Source organism: Staurois parvus, unplaced genomic scaffold (genome assembly GCF_062004578.1).
Source record: "Staurois parvus isolate SC_StPar_1 unplaced genomic scaffold, SC_StPar_1.0 ptg000025l, whole genome shotgun sequence".
Lineage (NCBI taxonomy): Eukaryota > Metazoa > Chordata > Amphibia > Anura > Ranidae > Staurois > Staurois parvus.
The window spans coordinates 14,866,041-14,890,251 of record NW_028317821.1 but is presented as its reverse complement, the minus strand read 5'-3'; the positions used below and the strand labels follow the sequence as shown (position 1 = coordinate 14,890,251).

Genomic DNA, 24,211 nt, shown 5'->3' with positions numbered 1-24,211 from the left:
TTCTTTTTTTTAAAGACTCTGTACAATGGACCACTTATTTGCCTTTAGTAAATCAATCCCAAAGGAAATTGTACTTTGCAAATTTGAATGTGGTGAAGTTTCACTTTGCAAAGAATACCCAATCACGTGCTAGGGAAATAAAAAAAAACTGCATTTTTGAATGGGCATGATTAGAGGAGGGAAGCCAGCAAAATTTCACCTCATTCACTAAGCAAATTCACTTGCAAAGTGCAACTTCCCTTGCAAATTGAACAGCCTACATGCCTATAGTAAATTAGCCACTCTGTGTACATTGTAACAATGTCTGGAATTACGGCAGAAAAATAATGTACCTGTTTAAACTCAGAGCAATCCATAAGCATCATCTTCATGGGCACAAATACTGGCAACAAAGCAACATCTGATGCCAGTTCTTTCATTTTGTTAATTTCTCTGGCATAGACTTTCAAACTGACATCTTTTTGTGCAAGTGTTTCAAGACGCTTTTCAATTTGAGGAGAGAGCATTTGTAGAAAAGGTTTGTACACTTTGGCATATCTAAAAGCACACAAAAAACATTCATTGCTTGATAAATAAAAAAACAGTAACAAATAAAAATGAAAAAAAAAACCCATTACTGTAGGACTATACAAGGCATTTATACAGTAGGCATTTTGTTTTCAAGTCAGTGAGACATTCAATGTAAAGAAAGTTACATTTAAGGGTGTACTGTATTCATATAAGCTTACGTGGAAATGTATGGTTTTCAAATAGTTGTCTAAATGATAGAAGTATGTCCAGCTTACAACCGCCCCATTGAAGATTTACTGCTACAGGGTGGCCGTTCTATGCAGAATCATGTATATAAATGTGATTCTGCACTTCCTAGTGTAGGGGGTGCGCCACTTTGTCACGGCAGAAGCCAGTCAATGGGCGCCAGCCAATGGATGAGCGCCAGCACCCGTTGGTCGCCGAGGAGACTGACAGGACACAGCTCTGCCTGTGTACGCAAGGCAGAGCTGTGTTCTGTCAGTGGAGATCTGCTAGATTTTCTTTCCCTGCAAAGCAGGGAAAGAAAATCTAGCAGGTTGCCTAGTATAAGCACCACATATAGTACACAAATTACATAGCTAAGCACATAGTTAACCCTTTGATTGCCCTAGCTGTTTAACCCCTCCCCAGCCAGAGACATTAGTACAGTGTCAGTGCAACTTTTTAGCATCGATCACTGTATTAGTGTCACTGGTTCCCACAAAGTATCAGTTAGTGTAAAAATGTCCATCGCAATATCGCAGTCCTGCTATAAGTCGTTGATCACCACCATTTACTAGTATTAAAAAAATACAGTATATATCCCATAGTTTGTAGACGCTATAACTTTTGTGCAAACTAATCAAGATAAGATTATTGGTTTTTTTTTTACCAAAAATATGTAGTAGACTACATTTTGGCCTAAATTTATGAAGAAATTAGATTTTTTTAATTTTTTTTATTAGATATGATTTCTAGAAGAAAATATTTTTTTTTAAATTGTCTGTCTTTTTTTGTTTATAGCGCAAAAAAATAAAAAGTGCAGTAGTGATCAAATACCACCAAAAGAAAGCTCTATTTGTGTAAAAAATGACAAAAATTTAATTTATGTACAGCATTGCATGACCGCGCAATTGTCAGTTAAAGTAACGCAGTGCTGTATCGCAACAAAATGACCTGGTCAGGAAGGGGGATGAATCTTCCAGAGGGCAAGTAATTAAACAATGTTTTTATTATGCAAATTAGACATTTATTTGGCAAACAGATATAGCTCTTAAGGATCAGTCAGTTAAACTAAACTTTTTTCATTGGTTACAGTTGAAACACATTTTATTTTAACCACTTTGCATCCTACCATATATGCAGCCTCTGAGCGGGTGGGCCTTAACTCTGTATATACGCGACCCTGTATAAACAACTTACCCTGCTGAGAGCATACTCCCTACATGCTCCCAGCACAGTAGCCAGCTGGGATCAGTAAGCTCCCGATGCATACTTGCCATCGGGAGCTTTCCGATCATGTGACTGCTGTGACAGCCAATCACAGTGGTCACATGGCCGAATTGCATCTCCTCCACCTCCTGGCATCTAGAACCTCTTAAAAGGCCAGAAAGCATTGGCATGAAAGGGTTAAACTGCTCTTACAGTTGTATTAGTTACAGCTTTGTGATACTGCTTATAACTTTGTTCTATGTATTTAATTGAAGATATACTATATACAAATGATATGAAAACTGTGATGAAATGTGGTAATACTGAATTTTAAATATCTTACCACATGGGGCATATCTAAGAAGTATTTTATGAGATTGGAAAACTGTTAACAAAAACTATGACCAATTGCTCTGCATCTTGTTAAGCTCTGGCAAATTGGAGGCCCAGGTTATTAACCTTGCCCAGCTACCTTATAAGGAATGTTCTACAAAAAACCTACCTTTAGTAATAAATAGTTGTTACAGTAGGGGCTGTTAGCATGTGGAACCTGTATTTAGTCTAGATATTACTGGATAGGTATGGTGAATATTGTTGTACTTTCAATTTTTATTTTTGCATTATACTGTTTATATGTTCTGTACGTCATCACTTTTTGTGATGTATCACAAAATAAAACTTGTGAATCATTACTAAATGTCCTTATTACATGAGGCCATTTAATCTATTTTACCAATTATCAAAGCCACTACAAGTCTTCCCGAATTATCTCAAGAAGTGTTAGTAACATCTCATAAATTGGATTGTATATAATATAGACTGCAACTGTAGATTGATGGTCTAAGAAACACGTAGAGGCTTTGGCATAGCCCAAATAATTTTTTTCCCTCTCTAGATTGTGAGCTTGGATATAATCAATGAGGATTAGACTCCCACATGGAGTTCACTTTGATTCATATCAATACTGGAATATACAGTGTATATGGATAGGGATTAATGTTAAAACTAGGGGTGTTACACAGTAATATTTTGTACAGTTGTAATATGTTTGAATATGGATTTTCATATATACAGCAAAAATGTGGTACATTTTTAAAAATGTGTCACAATCAAAGGGGAATTTAACAGCAATTGATGTGTGGATCGATTCATAATTATGAGTAACCTGAAAGCTCCTTTAAAAAATATTTTCAGTTTCTATACAATAGTTAACTTGGATGGAGCAGAGTTTAAACTCTTGCTTTTATTGCACCCATACACCTATCTTACTGTCCTTTTGATATATACTGTACAGGGACAATACAGTATAAAACACAAAAGCATATTTAAAGAAAATCTTGTATACTGCACTGTACATGTTGTTTAAACAGTGTTAGGTTATGAAAAATGCAAGGTAATAGTGTGAAAATAAAAGTAAAATGTTTAGATCGCAGCTTATTAAGTCCCAAACAATGACAAAAAGCCCATCAATGCTATCACTGTTCATCTAATTCCTGGAGAAAAGTAATAAGACTTAAGAAAGAACTGGCGCCATTGAATAGTGGTAAGAAATAAAGCAAAATAAATCAAAGATTTTCCTGATAAACTTCTCAATTTAAGTTATCCTTTGCCTGGGGATCTTACCAACTTAAACCATGATTTTTAGGCAATCTGTTTCATCAATCTCATTGCTAGCTTGGCATGGTCTAAAATTAAAGTACCTAAACACTAGTATTTCTACATCAGGAAGTAATTCTTGAGTAGCTATAATTAATTAGGTCTATCTTTGAGACCAGGATGTTTTTAATCCATCTTTTGTTCATATTCTATGATCCCATGTATAATAGAATGAATGTTAACCTCCAAACACCCTTTCATACATAAAATGTATCAGTGGGATTTTTTTTTTTTTTTTTGCATAATATCCACTTTATCATGACTTAACGTCATAACAACCCAAGAACACATCATTCTTTATGTAGCCAACTTTCCTATAACATTTTTTCTATTTGCTTATCACTAGTGTATTTTTGTTAATTAGGTTTAGGTTAGTTAGGGACTGCCTAAGCAAAGAACAAAGCAACGTTGATGGAGTTTGCTAAAAAGGAGCAATGGCTGGGGTTGGAAAGATCATACATTAAGATGAAAGATGAAACAGATGCAATACATGGCCAAGATCAAAGTATCCCATCAATTCATTCTGAGAGTCAAAATCCAGCTGAGCATCAGAAGCACTGCCTGTATAATAAGGAAGGTTGACTAAAACATAAGGATTAAACAGATGAGCTGTCTCTTGCGAACACATGGCAGTGAGGCCCTGCTGATCCACTTGTAAAGGCACTTCGGAATAATACACCTGCTACTCAATAGTGAACCCTACAGGAAGCTTGTCTAAAGAATACATTCTTCTAATGGACTAAATAGCTTGGTTTAGAATGGGATTCCCAAAAGTCTACTCTTCCAGTAGTAATGAAAACTCATTTCCTCAAAACAGCTAAGCATCTACTGAGACATCTGCATTTATATAGGAAACAATACCTAAACACAACAGCAAGTAACTCTTAGGTACATTATGTAGAGTAAAGCCTTTATAGACTATATTTCATATAGTGCATCAAAATAAAGAGATGATAATAGTGGAAGAAATCTCATAACAAAAGAAGTTGAAGGGGTTAGAAGTAATTTGAGAAAAGGCCTCTTCTATTATAAGGATTAGCTATATTTTTCACAACACCAACACATGTTGCCCACTCTTAGTAACCTATTTCTGCATGTCATAAAGGGTTCCAAACTGCTGATAGGGGTGCTAGTGTAAACATACTCTACTGGCCCTGTAATGTTTGATGTTTGTTAGTGTACAGTCCACCCACTTTGTATCTGCACTAATAAAAGTGAACAGATAACAGAACAGGGTGACAGGTGAATATAAGCATACTGATGAAGAGTGGAAAAATTGCCTCTTTAAGGCTCTCGGCCACCTAGAATTTGACAGAGAAGCATACAGTATAACTATAGACATTTGTTCTGCATAATTGAAAAAAAGCAAATATGATCACAGAGAAACAACAATACAATGTGACTTAGATGGAAATTACTTAAAGCTGAACTCAAGGCATGTACATTTTGGGAATGGTTTTACCTGCCAAAATAATCTCTAAATTTGCACATCCTGTCCTGGGATAGACACAGCCCTGCCAGATAGCATAACTGGGTCAGTGAACTCACTTTTCTCTACAGCAGTTAAAGAAGAATATTACATAGAAATGAAAAAATAAATGCAAACATGCATTGTTTTATTGCAGAACAGACATACTACATGGGAGATTTACTAAAACTGGTGGACACAGAATTTGGTGCAGCTGTGCATGGTAGCCAATCAGCTTCTAACTTCAGCTTCTTCAATTAGGCTTTGACAATAAAACCTGGTTTCTGTGCAGAGCTGCACCAGATTATGTGTGCACCATTTTTAGTAAATCCCCCCACTATGTCTATTCTGCAGTAAAGGATTTTACTTGTATGTTGGCATGCCAAGATCATTTAAAATCCTGGCATCTTACTGGTATTGGGAGTTACATAATTCCAATGAGACCACAATTTGTACCTTGTGTTCCTGCCAGTCACTCTGCTTTCCTAGTTAAAATTGACCACACTCGGCATGTGAGTAAAGTTTGGTCAACTCTCTAGCTGTGCTGAGAACTCAGCCGAGAACTCAGCCTGCTCTCCTCCAATGATCAGACTTCTGCTAACACAGCCCCCTGCACAGCCTATTACTGAAAAGCTCAGTGTGCTGCTGTTTCTTCTCCCCCACCTCTCTGTGCAACTGAGAACAGAGGGTATGTGATCACTTATAAAAAAGGGGAAAAATGTCTTAATGTTTTTTAATCTGTATCTATACACAAATGTTTTCCCTTTCATTCTTTTAAACTGAATTGGTTGTTTTAAAAGGTGAGGGATTGCATACACTTTAACCAATTAAAAAAATTTACATAGCATTAATATATAAACCGTATATTCACAGCACAAGTGTGATGTGAAAAAGTACACAATATATCACTCACCTAAATAAATAAATAAGTACATAAAATGTATAAACATGCAGCTGCCCTAATAGTGAATAATCCAATAATCACCTCATGAAACAATGACAAATAAAAGCAGTGCAAAAAAAAAATGTGAAACACAATAGCAAAGTGGGAATAAGATACAAAATATAAAACTTCAAAAAATATACACCAACTGAAAAATGAAAATTGTGATGAAGTGTAAAGTCCTTATTCATCCACTGAGATCACCATGTGAACAACAACGATAATTGATTAAATATAGTGCACTCAAATATCACCACGTGCTCTAGAGGAAAACCTCCCCCAATTCAGTGGCACTCACCAGATATCATGACCCATCCAAACCTGATAGGCAATAGAACTTGTGGTGAGTGTCTTGTGTAGTAGGCATCAATCAACAAGCCCTTCATCAATTATAGACTGATATGATGGTGGGGCATCCTCCAAACACTCCGTAATCAGGGAAATATGTGAAAGGAAACTCATAGCATGAATCCATTAAAAAACATTTATTGGATAGAAAGTATTGCACTCACATAAAATAAATGAAAGCATGCCAAAATATCCACAATATTCATCAAAGGTATCTGCATATCACATGGAGCGAGTGTCTCACCCGATCCTCCTCGCTGCTTGCGAGCAATACGTCACCTCTGGCGGGGGATGTAAGGTGTCTCATTCCAGAGTAAGTCATGCTGCCCGACCCTGACACGTGTTTTGTCACTTGACTTTATCAAAGAACTGGAAGTGATGTATTGCTCGCGAACAGCAAGGAGGATTGGGTGAGACTCTCACTCCATGTGATATGCTGATACCCGTACCTGTTATTGTGGATATGTTGGCATGCTTTCATTTATTTTATGTGGGTCAGTAAGGACTTTGAACTTCATCACAATTTTCATTTTTCAGTTGGTGGACTTATGTCAAATGATTTAAATATGTGTGTATATTTTTTGAAGTGTTATATTTTGTATCATATTCCCACTTGTGCTGCTTTTATTTGTCATTGATACAGAGCATTACATTGTGTTTTTATTTGAAATCTGCCTTGAGTTCAGCTTTGCTCTGCTAACCTAAACTAGACTGTCCATAAGACATAATTACAAATGATCTTCAGAATACCATTTTCTGTGACAAAAATAACATGGGTTTTCATATTTTTAATACTCATACACTTGTGGTCAAGTTTGTTCAACTCTTTCTGAGTACTTCAATGGGGATAAGAACAGATATAGTTTATTACCTGCTGCATATTTGCAAGTTTTCCAGCCTTATTATTAATGAAATAATATGATATTTAAAGAGCTGAATAATTTATAAATTAAAAGAATTTAAAATTCTTTAACTTAGAGGAGGTAAGGGTTTTTGCTCAATAATTGAAAGATCCTGTTTCTGATTGCACTACAAAATAAGCAAATCACATAATGGTAGTAATTAGAGATGAGCGAATTATTCAAAAATTCGATTCGGCTGATTCGCCGAATTTGAGGAAGAAATTCGATTCGATGCGAATTAATTCGCTACGAATTTAACTTATTAAAAGGGTTTCTAGGCTTCAGAGAGCCTTTAAATTAGTGCAGAACACTGTACCTTTAATTTAAATGCCCTTGGAGATGAGGAAGGAGAAGGAGAAGGATGAGAAGAAGGAGAAGGATGAGAAGAAGGAGAAGGAGAAGGATGAGAAGAAGGAGAAGGATGAGAAGAAGGAGAAGGATGAGAAGAAGGATGAGAAGAAGGAGAAGGATGAGAAGAAGGAGAAGGAGAAGGAGAAGGAGAAGGATGAGAAGAAGGAGAAGGAGAAGGATGAGAAGAAGGAGAAGGAGAAGGATGAGAAGAAGGAGAAGGATGAGAAGAAGGAGAAGGAGAAGGATGAGAAGAAGGAGAAGGATGAGAAGAAGGAGAAGGAGAAGGATGAGAAGAAGGAGAAGGATGAGAAGAAGGATGAGAAGAAGGATGAGAAGAAGGATGAGAAGAAGGAGAAGGATGAGAAGAAGAAGGATGAGAAGAAGAAGAAGGATGAGAAGAAGGAGAAGGATGAGAAGAAGAAGAAGGATGAGAAGAAGGAGAAGGATGAGAAGAAGGAGAAGGATGAGAAGAAGGATGAGAAGGAGAAGGATGAGAAGAAGGATGAGAAGAAGGAGAAGGATGAGAAGAAGGAGAAGGAGAAGGATGAGAAGAAGGAGAAGGATGAGAAGATGGAGAAGGATGAGAAGAAGGAGAAGGAGAAGGATGAGAAGAAGGAGTTTCAACCGCTGTATGGAGGGAATGTCACAGAACTGTCAGAAATAGCCTATTTCTGACAGTTCTGTGACATTCCCTCCATACAGCGGTTGAAACATTGTATCTATTTGTTTCCATAAATGGAAACAAATAGATACAATGTTTCAACCGCTGTATGGAGGGAATGTCACAGAACTGTCAGAAATAGCGGAGCTCTGCAGATACACTTAGCGGAGCTCTGCAGATAGATACAGCGGTTGAAACATAGGCTATGTTTCAACCGCTGTATGGAGTGAATGTCACAGAACTGTCAGAAATAGCGGAGCTCTGCAGATACACTTAGCGGAGCTCTGCAGATACACTTTTTGCCGGCTTGGAATTCTTCTTATTTTCATCCTACTTCTTCTTCTTCATCCTCTTCTTCTTCTTCTGAGGATGAGGATGAAGAAGAAGAAGAAGAAGAAGAAGTAGGATGAAAATAAGAAGAATTCCAAGCCGGCAAAAAGTGTATCTGCAGAGCTCCTCTAAGTGTATCTGCAGAATAGAGGAGCTCTGCAGATACACTTTTTGCCGGCTTGGAATTCTTCTTATTTTCATCCTACTTCTTCTTCTTCTTCATCCTCAGAAGAAGAAGAAGAGGATGAGGATGAGGATGAAGAGGAAGAAGAAGAAGAAGTAGGATGAAAATAAGAAGAATTCCAAGCCGGCAAAAAGTGTATCTGCAGAGCTCCTCTAAGTGTATCTGCAGAATAGAGGAGCTCTGCAGATACACTTTTTTCCGGCTTGGAATTCTTCTTATTTTCATCCTACTTCTTCTTCTTCTTCTTCATCCTCATCCTCAGAAGAAGAAGAGGATGAGGATGAAGAGGAAGAAGAAGAAGAAGAAGAAGTAGGATGAAAATAAGAAGAATTCCAAGCCGGCAAAAAGTGTATCTGCAGAGCTCCTCTAAGTGTATCTGCAGAATAGAGGAGCTCTGCAGATACACTTTTTGCCAGCTTGGAATTCTTCTTATTTTCATCCTACTTCTTCTTCTTCTTCATCCTCATCCTCAGAAGAAGAAGAAGAGGATGAGGATGAGGATGAAGAGGAAGAAGAAGAAGAAGAAGAAGTAGGATGAAAATAAGAAGAATTCCAAGCCGGCAAAAAGTGTATCTGCAGAGCTCCTCTATTCTGCAGATACACTTAGAGGAGCTCTGCAGATACACTTTTTGCCGGCTTGGAATTCTTCTTATTTTCATCCTACTTCTTCTTCTTCTTCTTCTTCATCCTCATCCTCTTCTTCTTCTTCTGAGGATGAGGATGAAGAAGAAGAAGAAGAAGAAGTAGGATGAAAATAAGAATAATTCCAAACCGGCAAAAAGTGTATCTGCAGAGTTCCTCTATTTCTGACAGTTCTCTGACTTTCACATTTACAGCGGTTGAAACATTGTATCTGTTTCCGAATAAAAACATCTGTATCCTAAATGGAAACAAATAGATACAATGTTTCAACCACTGTACATGTGAAGGAACTGTCAGAGAACTGTCAGAAATAGCGGAGCTCTCTGCAGGGACACTTTTGCCGGCTGATCGGGAAAAATCCGATTCGCGCACCCGAAGTAGGCTAATATTCGGATTTTTCCTGAAATTCGAATCGAATTCCACTTCGCCTGGTTCGATTCGCTCATCTCTAGTAGTAATATTTACTAATACAGCATTCTATCTTTTAATTAATTCTGTCATTATAGACTATTTTCCACTATGCACATACTGTACCTATATAAAGTAGATACAATACAAATTTAGAAAGAAAACGTGAGATCGTACTTACCTATTTGGACCACGCATGTTGTTTTCAATCACAGCCCTTATTCTTGCCTTGGATGACAGGACAATCTCTTCATGGATTTGTACTGAACTGATGTATTTGATTTTCAGATTATCTACAGCCTGCAGATACAAGTACCACAATTGTTTACCTTTGAATGCTGTAATGAGCATGCTCTAGTTTGCTCACTAGAGACTGATTTAGGAATAATGTACCTGTTGTGAATTTTAGCATGTTGAATATTGAGATACTAGAGAATATCAACCATTAAAATATAAAGGTATATTCATTGTGATGAAGCAACTATTTTACACTAACTTATAAGACGTTACTTGTATTTAAGTAAAAAAGATAAGTCAATCGAACATACAAGTGTAAAGCAGTCAATTTTGATTAAAGCTCTTATGTCATGTACAAAATCAGAATTTAAAGCAATTATGTCTTAGACATGGTAAAGTAAAACAGAGCATATGGTATAAAAATGCTGAAGGTAGAGTTCCGGTTATAAACAAAGTGCTGGATATAAATAATGTCTCGTAGCTGAATATAATGCTCATTTTACAAGTGGGTGATCTAATACAGAGGAACACTCACCATGGCAGTCAATACATTGTTTCTCTGCTATCCAGCAACAGAATGTGGGAAAAGACCTCTATATCATCCCATGCAATGCAAGATCATCAGAGGTCACCAGCAAAAGGGGTGGTGACAAGTTCAGTCACAGATTAGCAAGCGTGGCAGCTTTGGGGAACTGGTCACTACAACTGGAACTGGAAGGAAGAAAGACCACAGGACTGTGGATTTCCCTGTATTAGAATATTCCATAGTAAAATGAGCATACTTTTTTTCATGAGCTAGGGAAGTGGAGGAGTGTTATTTACTTTATTAATGTCCAGAGTTAGATTATGTTCAGTGAAAACTACATGTCAAAGCTCTCAGTAGAGTACAAAATAGAAGTATCTGGAGCAATATGTAAATGCTAAATGTACTTATTATACTGTAAAAGCTTCCCCTTCCTCCTAAACTTTTTATTTGGTCATTGAGACAACCAATTGCATCAAAATACAAAATGAGAGACTTGATCATCCAGGAGATCCCTCAAACGCTCAACGCATATATATGCCACTGTTAACGTTGGAAATCCTCATTCCTTATTTGTCAGTTAAAAAACAGTCTGACCAGGGCATTCAGTGGGTGGACGATATAATGGATGGAACAACACTCAAGCCCTTCCCAAATCTGGCAAGGCTGTATGATATACCCACCACAAAATGTTTTACATATATATGTATCTCAAATTTCCTACGCAGTAACCCTCTACCAATAATACCACTTTCCAACCCAGTAAAGACCTTCTATGATACTCCTCCATACAAAAGGGTTCTCCCTCCTTTACAATACTCTCCAAAGTAAGACTATATTTTACTAGTCTAGGCCTCTCTTGAAGTGGGAGGAAGACCTCCAGCACACCTTCACGCCTGAATAATGGTTTCAGGCCTTTAAATATACATACAGTATCTCCCAGTGTATCAATCTTTGGGAACTTTCTCATTGGTATTTGACATCTTTCAGGATATCCCAGTTCTACCCCTCAAAATCCCCTCTATGTTGTCATAATTGTGACCAGATAGGGAATCTACACCATATACTTTTGGTCTTGTAAAAACCTCACCAGTTTCTGGAACCAGGTATACAGCCTTATTTCCTCTATTACTGGTATTCTAACTGCACTCAATTCAGCTTTATCCATTCTAAACTTATGAATTGAAAAGTCTCCACCAAATTATCATCTGATAATTGGACACATACTTTTAGCTTCCAAATGAGTAATAACCAGACACTGGAGGAAAACAATAGCTCCTAATCTGTCTGAAGTGATTGCCTCCGTTAAACTTACCTACGAATATGAAAAAACGCTCTCATTTCGTAAGGGCTTGATAAAAAAAATGTAACTACATGTGGAAACCATGGTTCTCATGGGTTAACACCTGATGTTGCTAATAATGTTATTGATAATTTAGTTGTCATCCTTTTCCAATTTTCGTACTGGCATGCACTAGCCATTATGACTTCTATCTAATTTCCAGACACTGTATGTACCTGATGTATTTGATACTAATTTTCATCCTGTACCTATGTGTAAATCCAGTAAACATTTAATGAAAGAAAAAAAATACAAAATGAGAGGATTAGGGTAGGGTAGGGTCAACAACATTATTTCAGTAATCTCCAAAACTGCTGATTATTGTGACATACAGGTAAAAAAAAAAAAATTAGATTTCAGAACCACTTTAATTTACATGACAGAGCTCAGGGAGGGAATGGTGTTTTTCGTTTTTGCACACTGCAGTAAGAGTAAAGAGGTACCTGTCTATAATACTGCAGTTTGGTGACAATTGCATATATTGTGGAGATTAACTAAAATTGGAGCACTCAGAATCTGGTGCAGATGTGCATGGTAGCCAATCAGCTTCTAACTTCAGCTTGTTCAATTAAGCTTTGACAATAAAATCTGGATGCTGATTTATGGTGGTTTCGCTGATGGTTTCTATCTGCACCAGATTTTGTACTCTCCAGTTTTAGTACATTTCCCCTGCTGTCTTTTAGAACACTGTTTTGATATCCCACATATTTTACGCACATCAACCATGGTCCAATATAAAACAATTCCTCTTGGCAAAGCTTGGTAATGTTATTAAAATATACTTTAGGAACTCAGCCAAGATACAAAACATCATATGCATTGTTTCCTTAGAATGCGTACTGCAGCACATGAATACATTATTTTATTAAACCAAATGTTTTTTAAAGCACAATATTTATGCTGTTCTATAATTAATGTGTGTGACTTACCTTAATACTGGAGAATGTGATTAGAGGTTATGATAACTACTAGAAACCTAACATTACAATTAAACATTTCTTAGGCTTTAGCCTCTGTGAAATCAAGCTAGTGATCTGGCCCATTTCAATAATAGTGACAACACTAATATCACAAAGATTAGCTGGAGACAGAGAAGAATTAAAAGGGATTTCAGCCTAAACCATGTTATTTTGTGATCTATAAAGTGCCAAAGCTAAAATATTATGCTCAATGCACTAAGATGCAAATCTCTGTTATTCTGTTATTCTATTAATGATAATTGATTTCCCTAAAATGTGGAATCGTTCATGAAATGAGCATTTAAGTATTGAAAGGCTTTACTTCTCATGAATATTTATTTTTTCTAATGAAGAATAGAGAAAAGGAACCACTAGGAAAACCTATGCAACATGTTTGCAGACTTTATGGGCACCACACCTGTTAATATAAAAATATATATACTTTATTTGTACAAACAATAATATGGACACATCAAAGAAACATGTCCTATTCAAAAATCACTGGAAATTCCCCTTCACAAAGTATAAATATTGCATAAATACATAAAGTATGTGTACATCTTATCCAGCTTCAACAGTCAACGCATTTTGCATATAACTTCTTCAGGACCATGCATTTGAGGAGGTAGAACACTAACAACATGAACTACAAAACAAATTATTATATAATATCAGTAGTATTGATATAAATACAAGATCAGCAAAAAAAGAACAGACTCACATGGGTAGGGCAGGTTGCGGAAGGACCCAGCAACACAGTCTTGAGGGCGAATATAGGGGAATCACACAAGGCTAGCCAGCCATGAGGCACATATGTATGCGGTGATGATGAAATAAATCAATGATGATTTAGGGGAAACTAGAAAATCTTGAATCATACTGATACCAGATTTAGGGAAAAAGAAAAAAATCTATGTATAATACCTACATGGGAGGCACACCAATATGTTAAGGATTTTTAAATTTATATTATTGCCAAGTGGCAATAGCACAAGGACCACTTCATCCCATCTTTAGATACAATAGTGCTGCAATAATTCAAAAAAGAGGTTGCCTCCAATAAGTACACATACCAGTCTGTCTCTCCTTGATTTAGCTGCTTGGTGCTGACAGTACGCAAATATGTGGCCTTTTGGCGCTGGGTCTTGATGCCAAGAGGTCTCATATTGGCGTGCTCAATGTAAACAAACATGTGCCAAGAGCGCGTGCCCATGGCACAGTTAATAGAGCCTCATGCCAAGGTCCTGATCACTGCCTGTGATTGGGAGCTTTCTGATCATGTGACTACTGTGACAGCCAATCACAGCAGTCACATTACCCCACCTCCAAGTGTCACAAAGTCTTTAAAGGGGCAGGAGCTGCCGGCACCAAGGGGTTACCATTTCCCATAAATATAGAACTGTGGCTTACTTCATAAAGCTAAATTATTGGGTATGTTAAATCAAGGAGAGGCAGAATGGTATGTGTACTTATTGGAGGCCACCTCTTTTTTGAACTATTGCAGGACTATTGCTTCTATAGATGGAATGAAGTGGTTCTTGTGCTATTGCTACTGTGTGATATTATAAAGTAAAAAATCCTTAACATATTGGTGTGGCTCCCATGTAAGAATTATATATAGATTTCCTTTTCCCTAAATCTGGGATCGGTATAATCCAATTACATTGTAGATTTTCTGGTTTACCCTAGAGCAGGGGTGGGCAAACTGCAGCTCTCCATTTCATCATACATATTTGCCTTATGGCTGGCTAGTCCTGTCTGATTTCCCTATGTTCGCCGTGTGTTGCCAGGTCCTTCAGCAGCCTGCCCCACCCATGTGAGCCTGTTCTTTTTTTTTTTGCGGATTTATTGTTTATATCATTACTAGGGATAAGATGTGAACATACTTTATGTATTTATGTAATATTTATACTCTGTGGAGGTGGTATATTCAGGAGAATTCCAAGTGATTTTTTAATAGGACATGTTACTTTGATGTGTCCATTTTATTGTTTGTACAAATAAAGTATATGTATTTTTATATTAACAAGTATGGTCTCATGTGGTGCTCATAAAGTCCACAAACATACTGCAAACATACCACATAGATTTTCCTAGCAGTTCCTTTTCTCTATTGTACGTATTGGAACGTGGCACATTGAAAGCTTTATTGTTTTTTATCTAATGAAGAGTTATTTTTCATCATCTCAAATGCCTCCCTTTCTACTTTCTTCAACATAAACCACCTTGAAGCTTATGGTTCTTGCCAGCCTGAAGCTACCAATAATTTAAGAAGCTGTGATATTTTTTATGAATTACCTTTTAAAGTGAAAATCAATGTTTTATGCTAAAAATTTGTTACTCATGGTAGTACATACCATGTGCATTAAACTATTGTGAATTGAGCCAGTTGCAATGTAAGTTGTTAAACAGTTGAGGTTAAGCTATATGAAAATGAAAAACCAAATGCCTATGTTTGTTCACTATCTGCAGTCTTGAAGGCTTCAACATCACATTAATCAGAAATACTGATTTCTTGCTGGTGTGTGAGTTTTAGAGAGAGAGCAAAAGCCACACTTTTCGTAAGCTGCCCGCCCATCAATATGCAGGAACCATTCAAACACTAGATGCAGACAGTTATAAAGAGTGGTAGTATGAAAAAAGATGCATCCTGAAGGTCATGATACCATTAACTTTGAATTATCAAGAATTTTGGGAGGAGGTGGCTGAATAAATCTACTGGGAAAAAATGTCATATTAAAAACAATAAATGGTTACATGGATATGATTTTTTTGAAATTCTGTTAACGTAATACTTGGCTCAAAATGTTATATAAATGTAGAATGTGCTTCTAAGTGTGGAGCAGCCATGTATGGAAATTCTTTGTCATTTGAAATTCATTCTTACTATAGCTTTGTTTAACACATGTCTGCAAATCCTTTTGCTTGTTTTTACCCCAGAATAATTTTTTGTATGTATAATTGTAGCCAAGCATTTGCATTGTTTTTGATTATCTCTATGATCTGAGGTTCAGCTTATTTTGAAGCTATGAACCCTTTGTCCTTGTCCTGCCAAAGCCCTCTACATGTGTAGTAGTTGGCAAGGTTGGCACTTTCTCTGTAAAGAAAATACTCACCATATGATCTCCAACTTAGTATTCACATTGGAAACAATTTCTATTTTTACTGGCCAGGCTAAAAAAAATACTAGTCAGGTGACATATTTAGTGCAGCATTATATTAAGGTTAATTGCTCAAATCATTCTGGATAAGAAAACTTTTTATTTATTCCTATAACTTTTTAATGAAAATCTATTCAAAGGTTTCCTTCTAGCATGGTGCAACTAAGCATGATATTTGTACCATGGTAATCATCTTGAGCATACAATGTATACAAATGTATAATTTCAAACAGTATATATCTTAGAGGAAAGAGGCATTGGAATCTTGGCCTCTTTTTTGGAACAAAACATTATCACTTCTTCGGTTTATGCCAATGTTTAACGCCTATTTTTATCTATTTAAATACTTGAGTATCTAATATCTGTCCATTTTCCAGTATTGTTCTTGTCCAGCACCTAAACATTTTTGCAAATAATACAGTTCTACAAAGATTGAAACAAAATGTCTCCTTTCCTTTCCATTCAGCTAATTGATTGGGAAACATGAATAGCATGGATTTGTAACACATTACCTGGAAAAGAAAAGTCTCAATCCTTGCCATCTGCTGGACACTGATAACCAAACTATCCACTGTGTTGTCAAAGCCACAGACAATCTCTTCAACAGATGGATTAAAGCTGACATCCGATTCTTTCAAGAATGGTTTCTGTGAAAGCAAAAACATTATTTCTTTTCATTTATTTTACATTTTAGCAATGAATGTTTAAATAAGTTTCCTGTTTACAATACAAGTGGTTTCATACAGAGAACATTCTATTCTATAGAAAAAGTCAACTACTCTCCATATGAGCAGCCTCACACAAAACTTTAATTGGTGCATAACACAGCAATATAAAACATTTTATATTGCAAAGTTGAAAGTTTGTTAACACTCATTGCCAAACATACTTTTTTTATATATATTTTTTATTAATGTATTGTGAGGATTGGCAAAATCTTTATCATAACCTCAAAGTTTAAACATCTAGATCCACTGATTCATCAGTAGCTTATTATGCTTCCTAGTCACATGAAAAGTTTTTATTTTCACAATTTATAATTGTCAAGAGTCAGTAGACTGCACACAAAGGAATAGACTTTTGAGCAGACTAGAAGACCTAGCCTACGCCTGGTAATCCACTCATTAACGTATGGGAAGAAATAGCCATTCATTGTTGAAGTAAATTTTTTCTTTAATTTGTGCTTGTCATAACATGACAGCCTAAGGATCACCTAAGGAATGAGGCTTTACATAATCTTTATGGCTTTAGCTAGACAAAAGCTTACTAATTGACAGGTGAAATATGCCTTCTACTCGCAAATCTTAAAAGTTTATATCACCAAAAGCAAAACCAATTAAACAAGACCTTAAGTTGTTTTACTGCTTAACATTTATAAGGCATTAAAACACAGGATGTCAAAGTGGTGCTGTTTTATTTCAAGCCAAGCAACAGTTTAAAAGAAAAATCAATGCAAATAGGTTGACTAACAAGAGGTTCTTCTGGAGACCTATGGTACATTTTCAATATTAGAACATGAACCTATCAGCCATCTTAAACATTGAAAAGTAAAATACTTGCCTAGGAGCAGACATTGCAAGATGCCTGCTATTATTTGTTGTCAGAAAGCCCTCCTCTTTGTGACTCTCTAAATAGAGTCACTTTGTTAGCAAGGACCTATGATTTCTGGGCTACGTACTGTCCTATTCAGTAACAGTAACCTCAGGGATCAATAAAATGTTCTCACTAGACAGGGCATGATGGTCGGGCATGATTTAACCCAAAAGAAAAGTAAATCTTCTAGTAAGAAGTAAATTGAAATCAGATAGGTGCAAATAGGGTGGTTTCTAGCTAACGACTGTAATAGCATGTAAGATGGTTTTACAGCTTGTGGTCCATTTTCCTTCAACTGTAGTGTGTAGATGAGATCTTTTGTTTTTGGAGGACTGTTCCTCCAATTTGAAGATGAGACACTGGTTGGTGGGTGAAGGAGGAGTTTTATAGAGACCATGAGATAAAGAGGACCTAGTCTCTGCAGACGTGAGTAAACTAGGCCTTGCCATGTGGGAGGCCAGGGACTGTGTTCCCCAAAAATTCTAATGGCCTCATGGCCAATCTAAGGAGATTGTAACAGACTCTGTTGTGGGAAACTCTACATCACAATGCGTATACAGCAAGTGAACTCCAGAGACTCACAGAATAATGTTGGAACTTTGTTTTCCAGTTCCAGTGAGTGCCTAATATATGTATCAATATATTACACTTTCAAAAGTTACAAGTTAGAAGCAAGAGCAGAGGTTTGTCTCTTGTCTCCGGGACTTTTCTTGAGTTGGGGAGTCAAGTGAGTAGCGTAGAGGGAGCAACAGAAAGGTTGGCCACAGACATTAGTGGAAGGTCAGACATACATCAAGGCAAAACACCACTCTCCAACAAATTATACAGGTAAACTCTATCATGGGTAACAGCAGGTACAATAGCTTAAGGAGAAGGTTTTCTAACCTGCCCAATTGAATATTTTGCTGAACAGCAAGTGGCTTTTGGGACTGGGAGAAACACACAGATGTGACATCATAGCTCATTCAGCCAGAAATTGCCAAATAATACAGACATGTACACACATCAGAAGACACTATTTGTCTGTAATGCATAGTCAGATATGCTTACTTTCTAAACATACTTACAATAAAACATTAGGTTAGGGAAATAAAGCTGCTTCAAATTGGACCCATAATTAGATATATTTGTTGTATTAAATCCAAGCATTCTAAGTAATTAAGTGCAATAATAACAGGTATTTATAATCACTCAGAGAAATACAGTACTCCAGTAGATAATGTATTGATGTTTCCTTCTCTACAGATTCTCTCCACCATCTCTGTTCAATTATCTAATATCAGTATCTGCTTCCTGTACAAGGTTCCTGGTCCTAGGATGGTGAAGTCATGATAATGATTTTACCTGTGCAACAATCTTTATCTTAATGGCTGTGTATTCCCATTCATACATGAATCACATGCATCAGCTGCCAGAACATTACATTGTACAGTTAAGTAATGACTGGAGGAGGGGAGAGTGGAGAAGTCCCTTCAGCAAACAGATTACACCATATACTTAGCCTGATTTTTTCTCTGAAGCAGATATTTACAAACTGTAGCTAGTCATAGTCACTTGGCTTAAAGCTCAGCATGTTTTTTTATAAAAAAAAAATGTCACAAGTTGTAATTATTCTTGCAAACTTCCAAAGTTACTGATAGCTCTGCTTTAAAATCATAGCAAATAAATGACTGTGTTTTATATTTGTATGCACCATGTTGTATTTTCCCTGTTCGCCCTACATAAAAATGCTTCAAAGCCATCTGTATTTATGGCTCTGCAAATGGGCTTGATTTCTACTAAAGATTTAGTGCCAGGATTCTGATAGGAATGACAGAAGTTAGTGTTGCATGACACTGTCAACATACATATTTATGCCTTCTGTGAAAACAACAATTTGTAATTCATGCCATCAAATGGATTTTTATCACGTTCACAGACTAAGTGCCATTATTACTTGAAAACAAAAGAGACTGTCACATCTTTCATGTGTCAGGCATGTACCCAGTGTATAAAACATACAAAGAGAAATAAAAGCACAGATTATCATTAAGCTGTCAGTCTCAACAATTTGGGAAAGAATATTTACATCTATGAGGAAGGCATTCAAGGGAACTGGCAAGAGAAATACACATATACTATGGAATAAGCTCATAGCTTATTATTTACATCCCTTTTATAGTTATATCTAACTTTACTATCAAAATTATTGGTAGTATATCAATTAATATATACAGTATGTTCATTTACAGAACAGTATGTTTTATGCACAGATTTCATTAAGTATACATAAATTACCTATAGCAAATTACATTTTGTCCCTTTCCATACAAGATAAAAAAACACAGCTGAAAGGTGTTTTCATCAAATCAGACACATTGATATTTTAAGGAGACATTTTTCAATACATCTGACTGAGTATCTGTCTCTGAGCTCAAATTGCATCTTATAAAGAAAACAGTACCTCTTTAGATACAGTACAGTAAGAAGTATCTATACTGCTTATGGCACCCCTATATCCAAATTTCTGAATGTCTGAAGAGCAGTGGTGAGCAATATCTCACAGATCTCATTTCTCTTGCCACTTACAGATCTCAATTCTCTAGCTGCTTCTCAGTTGTCTACCTAACTCGATTTCAAGTTGGCAACAAGTGCTTATTACATGCCATATCATTTTGCAACTTGTTCTATTAAATAAGCCCACATTATTGAAGCAGAATTCCAGACAGCAATCATCATCTCAAATTGTCAATTATTTGTCCCACAAGATGCTCTACTTTACTCTCTTAGCTGCAAACAGTCTATATGTAGCACAGTTCAAAAACTTTTTTCTTTCAAACTCAAAGTATGAAAAATCAACCATTCAACAGATATCTATGAAAAAAGGAAAGCTTTTTACAATGTGCTTTATTTAAGCCCTTTTTTTCCCAATCCTCCTGATTGGCCAGTGAAGGAGCTGTAGAGCACAGATGATGTCCTGCCTCCCCAGAGGCGGACTGACAATTTGGAAACTCGGGCATTGCCCGAGGGCCCGGGGTCAGTAGGGGGCCCCATGAGATGCCCCTGGTACCTTTTTCATAGGCTTTTTTGAGTTTAGGCAAGGACACAGGGGCCCCATGATCCCCTATTGCCCGGGGGCCCCATAAGTTGTCAGTCCGCCCCTGTGCCTCCCCCCTCTCCTGCAAGCACGTTAACTGTTTTAACTCTGCTGGATTGCTAGAATACATTGTAATATGCAAACGTATAGCTATCAGATCAAAGTACTGGCCTTCTCTCACTCTCTGCGTCCTACTGCTGCTAGACAGGGGGCTACAGTAAGCTAATGTAAAAACGGTAAATATGCCAGTCATATTAAAAAAAAGAATTGAATAAATATTGAAAAAATGAATAATAAGTTCATAACTAGAATAAGGTTCTTTAATTAGATGCCAGTTGACCTGCTTTAACTAACTTACTAATGATGAAATAATAAAATGTAAATGTTTTAAAACATACCACAAATAGTAAAATAAGATGAGGTTTCTCTATGAGCCAAACATCATCTGATGGGCAATTTCCTTCATAGTGATTTCCTTCATCATATACTTCAACCATTTTCACAAGGTCAGCAATAGAGGCTTCTACTATACTTCGTTGAAGATTGGACATTAGTGTCGCTAAGCAGCAAAATAAGTGATCCATCTTTTTCCTCCGTAACTTCTGGTGAAAAAAATAATAAATAAAGCACAAAAAATGTAAACTATTACACTGTTTTCATGCCAATGCACAGAAGATCATTTATATATTTATAACACATCACAATGGTGATATTCAACAAGTGACATAAAAAAATAACATATACAGTATATTTCTTGATTTCATTGAAACCTGTGTATTAGAAAATTGATGTAATCTCTTAATATCATGTAAAATGAAGTTCATCTAGTACTTTTAATTTTAACACGCTCTAAATATAATAGGTGCATGGGCAAAAGACAAAAGCATCATCAGCTACAAAAAAAAAAAAAAAATCAGCCAAGTTAAACATTTCTGACTGATTTCTCATTGTTCTCCATTGTCCATGCAGAGAATGTTCACATACTGGAACTTACAACTCATGTTAGGCTTGAAGAAAACAATTTTTTTAATGGTGGGTCATTACCTGCAAATGACAGCTATTAAAGATCTATGGCCAGCTTACAACCTAGCACAATGGGTCAGAACATGCCACAAAATGCTGTGTTTTCTAAAGTGTACAGTCACACAATGTCTTCAATTCTTAAAGTGTAAATATGTACAGAAGGTGTATTCTAACTGTTACAAAATTGTTTCATATGTAGTACATAAATACAGATTTCAATGCGCATTTTTAAATGCTATATAAAAACAACCAAAGCAATGAACATTTAATATATAAGGGCATGTTCACACTGAATGTGTAGTGGTAAGGTGTAACAAAGCATGTAATAAAAATGTTGCAAGGCCATTTAAGTGCCCTTACTGAGCTTTACTACTCCAGTCAAAATGAAGGGACTTAACATGCATTATAATATTGGTATGAACAGATCCTTAATGAACTCACTGGAGTTTACTCTATGAACATAATGAAGTAACAGATCATAATACTTCATTTTATGATCTGATAAAACTCATGTGATGCATATGGAACTGAAAAGAACACCCTTTCAAAAAGCATTAGGTTGTGTAATCTATCTGTAAACTGTAATCTAGCTAAAACTTAGCTGTGACATCTCTGCACCTGAAATTTATAGGTCTGTCCACGTCACCCTTTTTTCTAGTAGTGTTTTTTCATACATGGAGAATATTGGAAAATAATACAATTTATTGGGCAGCACAGTGGCTAAGTGGTTATGACTTCCAGCTAGCAGCACTAGGGTTGTCAGTTTGAATCCCAACCATGGCACTACCTGCCTAGAGTTTTCATGTTCTCCTTATGCCTGCGTGGGTTACCTCCCACACTACAAAGACATGCTGGTAGGTTAATTGGCTCCTGTCTAATTTAGCCCTAGCATGTGTACATATGAATGTGAATAAGAGACCTTAGATTGTAAGCTCATTGAGGCCAGTGACTGATATAAATGTACAATTTATACGTAAAGTGCTGTGTAAATTGATGATGCTATATAAGTACCTATAATAAATACATACATTTATAGAATACATGAGATACATTTTTCATGGTCGACTTAACCTGTAACTGCAGTCAAACCTAACTAAGCATAATCTCATCTACCACCTCTATTCTAAACCTATTTGATTTACCCTATAAAAGGAAAGATGTCTATACTTACCTATTATGAGGCAGCTCCAGTCTGGTCACATGATCTCTCCAACAATGGCTTCAGTGTAGAGGAGAGAGCTGCAAAGCCTGAGCAATGATGTCACTCATAGGCTTACTATGGGGCAGCTGTTGTTGGCTGTTCCTCCTCTACCCTGAAGCCGGTCATTTGACTAGACTGGATCAAATTCAAAATAGGTAACTATAGGCATCTTTTCTTTTACAGGGTAGACAGAATAGGCTTAGAATGGGGGTGAGAGCAGGTTTAGGCTTAGGTTTTGACTGGAATTACACTTTAAGATGATTTAATGTTTGTGTCTTTATACATATGTAGCAAATCCAGCTCAGAGTACTAATCTCTAATAGATAATCTTTGAAGTGACTGGATTATTTAAAAGTTCTTAAGATGTAAGACTCCCAGCAGCTATAGAAATAGTGATTATCATAGACACATAGATTATTTTTGATAATCTTATGTAAATGTGTACCTCAGAAATTCTAAATGGTAGAACGATAAACACATTCTGCTGCCTCTATGTCCTCAGTTATGCATTGCACAGCTCTTTCAACAGTCATAGCAGTGACATTTGTAGTGCTATATTGTATCTACATGACTAAAACCTTTGCAAGCCTATGGGGTTATTTATTTAATTTGCAGTGACCAAAGTAGAGCAATCCAAAGCAACTCATCAACACTTCAGACTAATGGAAATTAAATCCTGAACAGCCTATATGACAACCTTTCTCAAACTTTTTCCCTGGAGTAACCCCAAAATAGTTTTCTGGTTTCAGAGAATACCTACTTAAACCAACTCATCAGGGTGCCATGGGGAAAATGTTGCATTCATAATCAGTGAGAGCAATGAAACCCTTACAGTGGTGGTCAAAATGCTACCTAAAAGGCAACTAAAAAGGACCATTGGTGTCCTGCTGCTGGCTTCATCAAGTTGTATTGGCCCTGGAACTATGCAGGCATAATCAAAGGGGATGTCACTCAGCCACAGCTCAAGTAACATCTAACACCCACTAACAACAACAGACCCTGCTAGAGAATGGCTGTTCTATAATTTTTCAGACTTTGCACATCATCAATTAGTGCTTTTTTGTACTAATTCTCAAAATCACCTCATTAGAGTCAAAGCAAAAGCAGTGTTCAAAATATGGACATAAGTGTGCAATGGTTTTATACTGTTCTATAATCTATTAATTAATATGTTTATTCTCCTAAAACAATAACACACACATTATATAAACCTATACCTAATGATAGCCACGCACATACTGTAGCTAACATTACCAAGAAAG

The 24,211-nt window shown here is 36.4% G+C and overlaps 1 protein-coding gene across 2 annotated transcripts in view; it reads right to left on the bottom strand.

Moving 5' to 3' along the window:
- LOC149471954 (dynein axonemal heavy chain 3-like) overlaps positions 1–24,211 on the bottom strand; it is a 156,249-nt gene that overhangs the window by 67,735 nt on the left and 64,303 nt on the right. For both annotated transcript variants that reach the window (XM_089651965.1, XM_089651956.1), the window contains exons 7-10: positions 21,124–21,327; positions 16,569–16,703; positions 10,016–10,134; positions 333–537 (exon numbers count right to left, since the gene is read on the bottom strand). In XM_089651965.1, the coding sequence (XP_089508091.1) occupies positions 333–537; positions 10,016–10,134; positions 16,569–16,703; positions 21,124–21,327 (663 nt within the window). The remainder of the gene's footprint in view (positions 1–332; positions 538–10,015; positions 10,135–16,568; positions 16,704–21,123; positions 21,328–24,211) is intronic.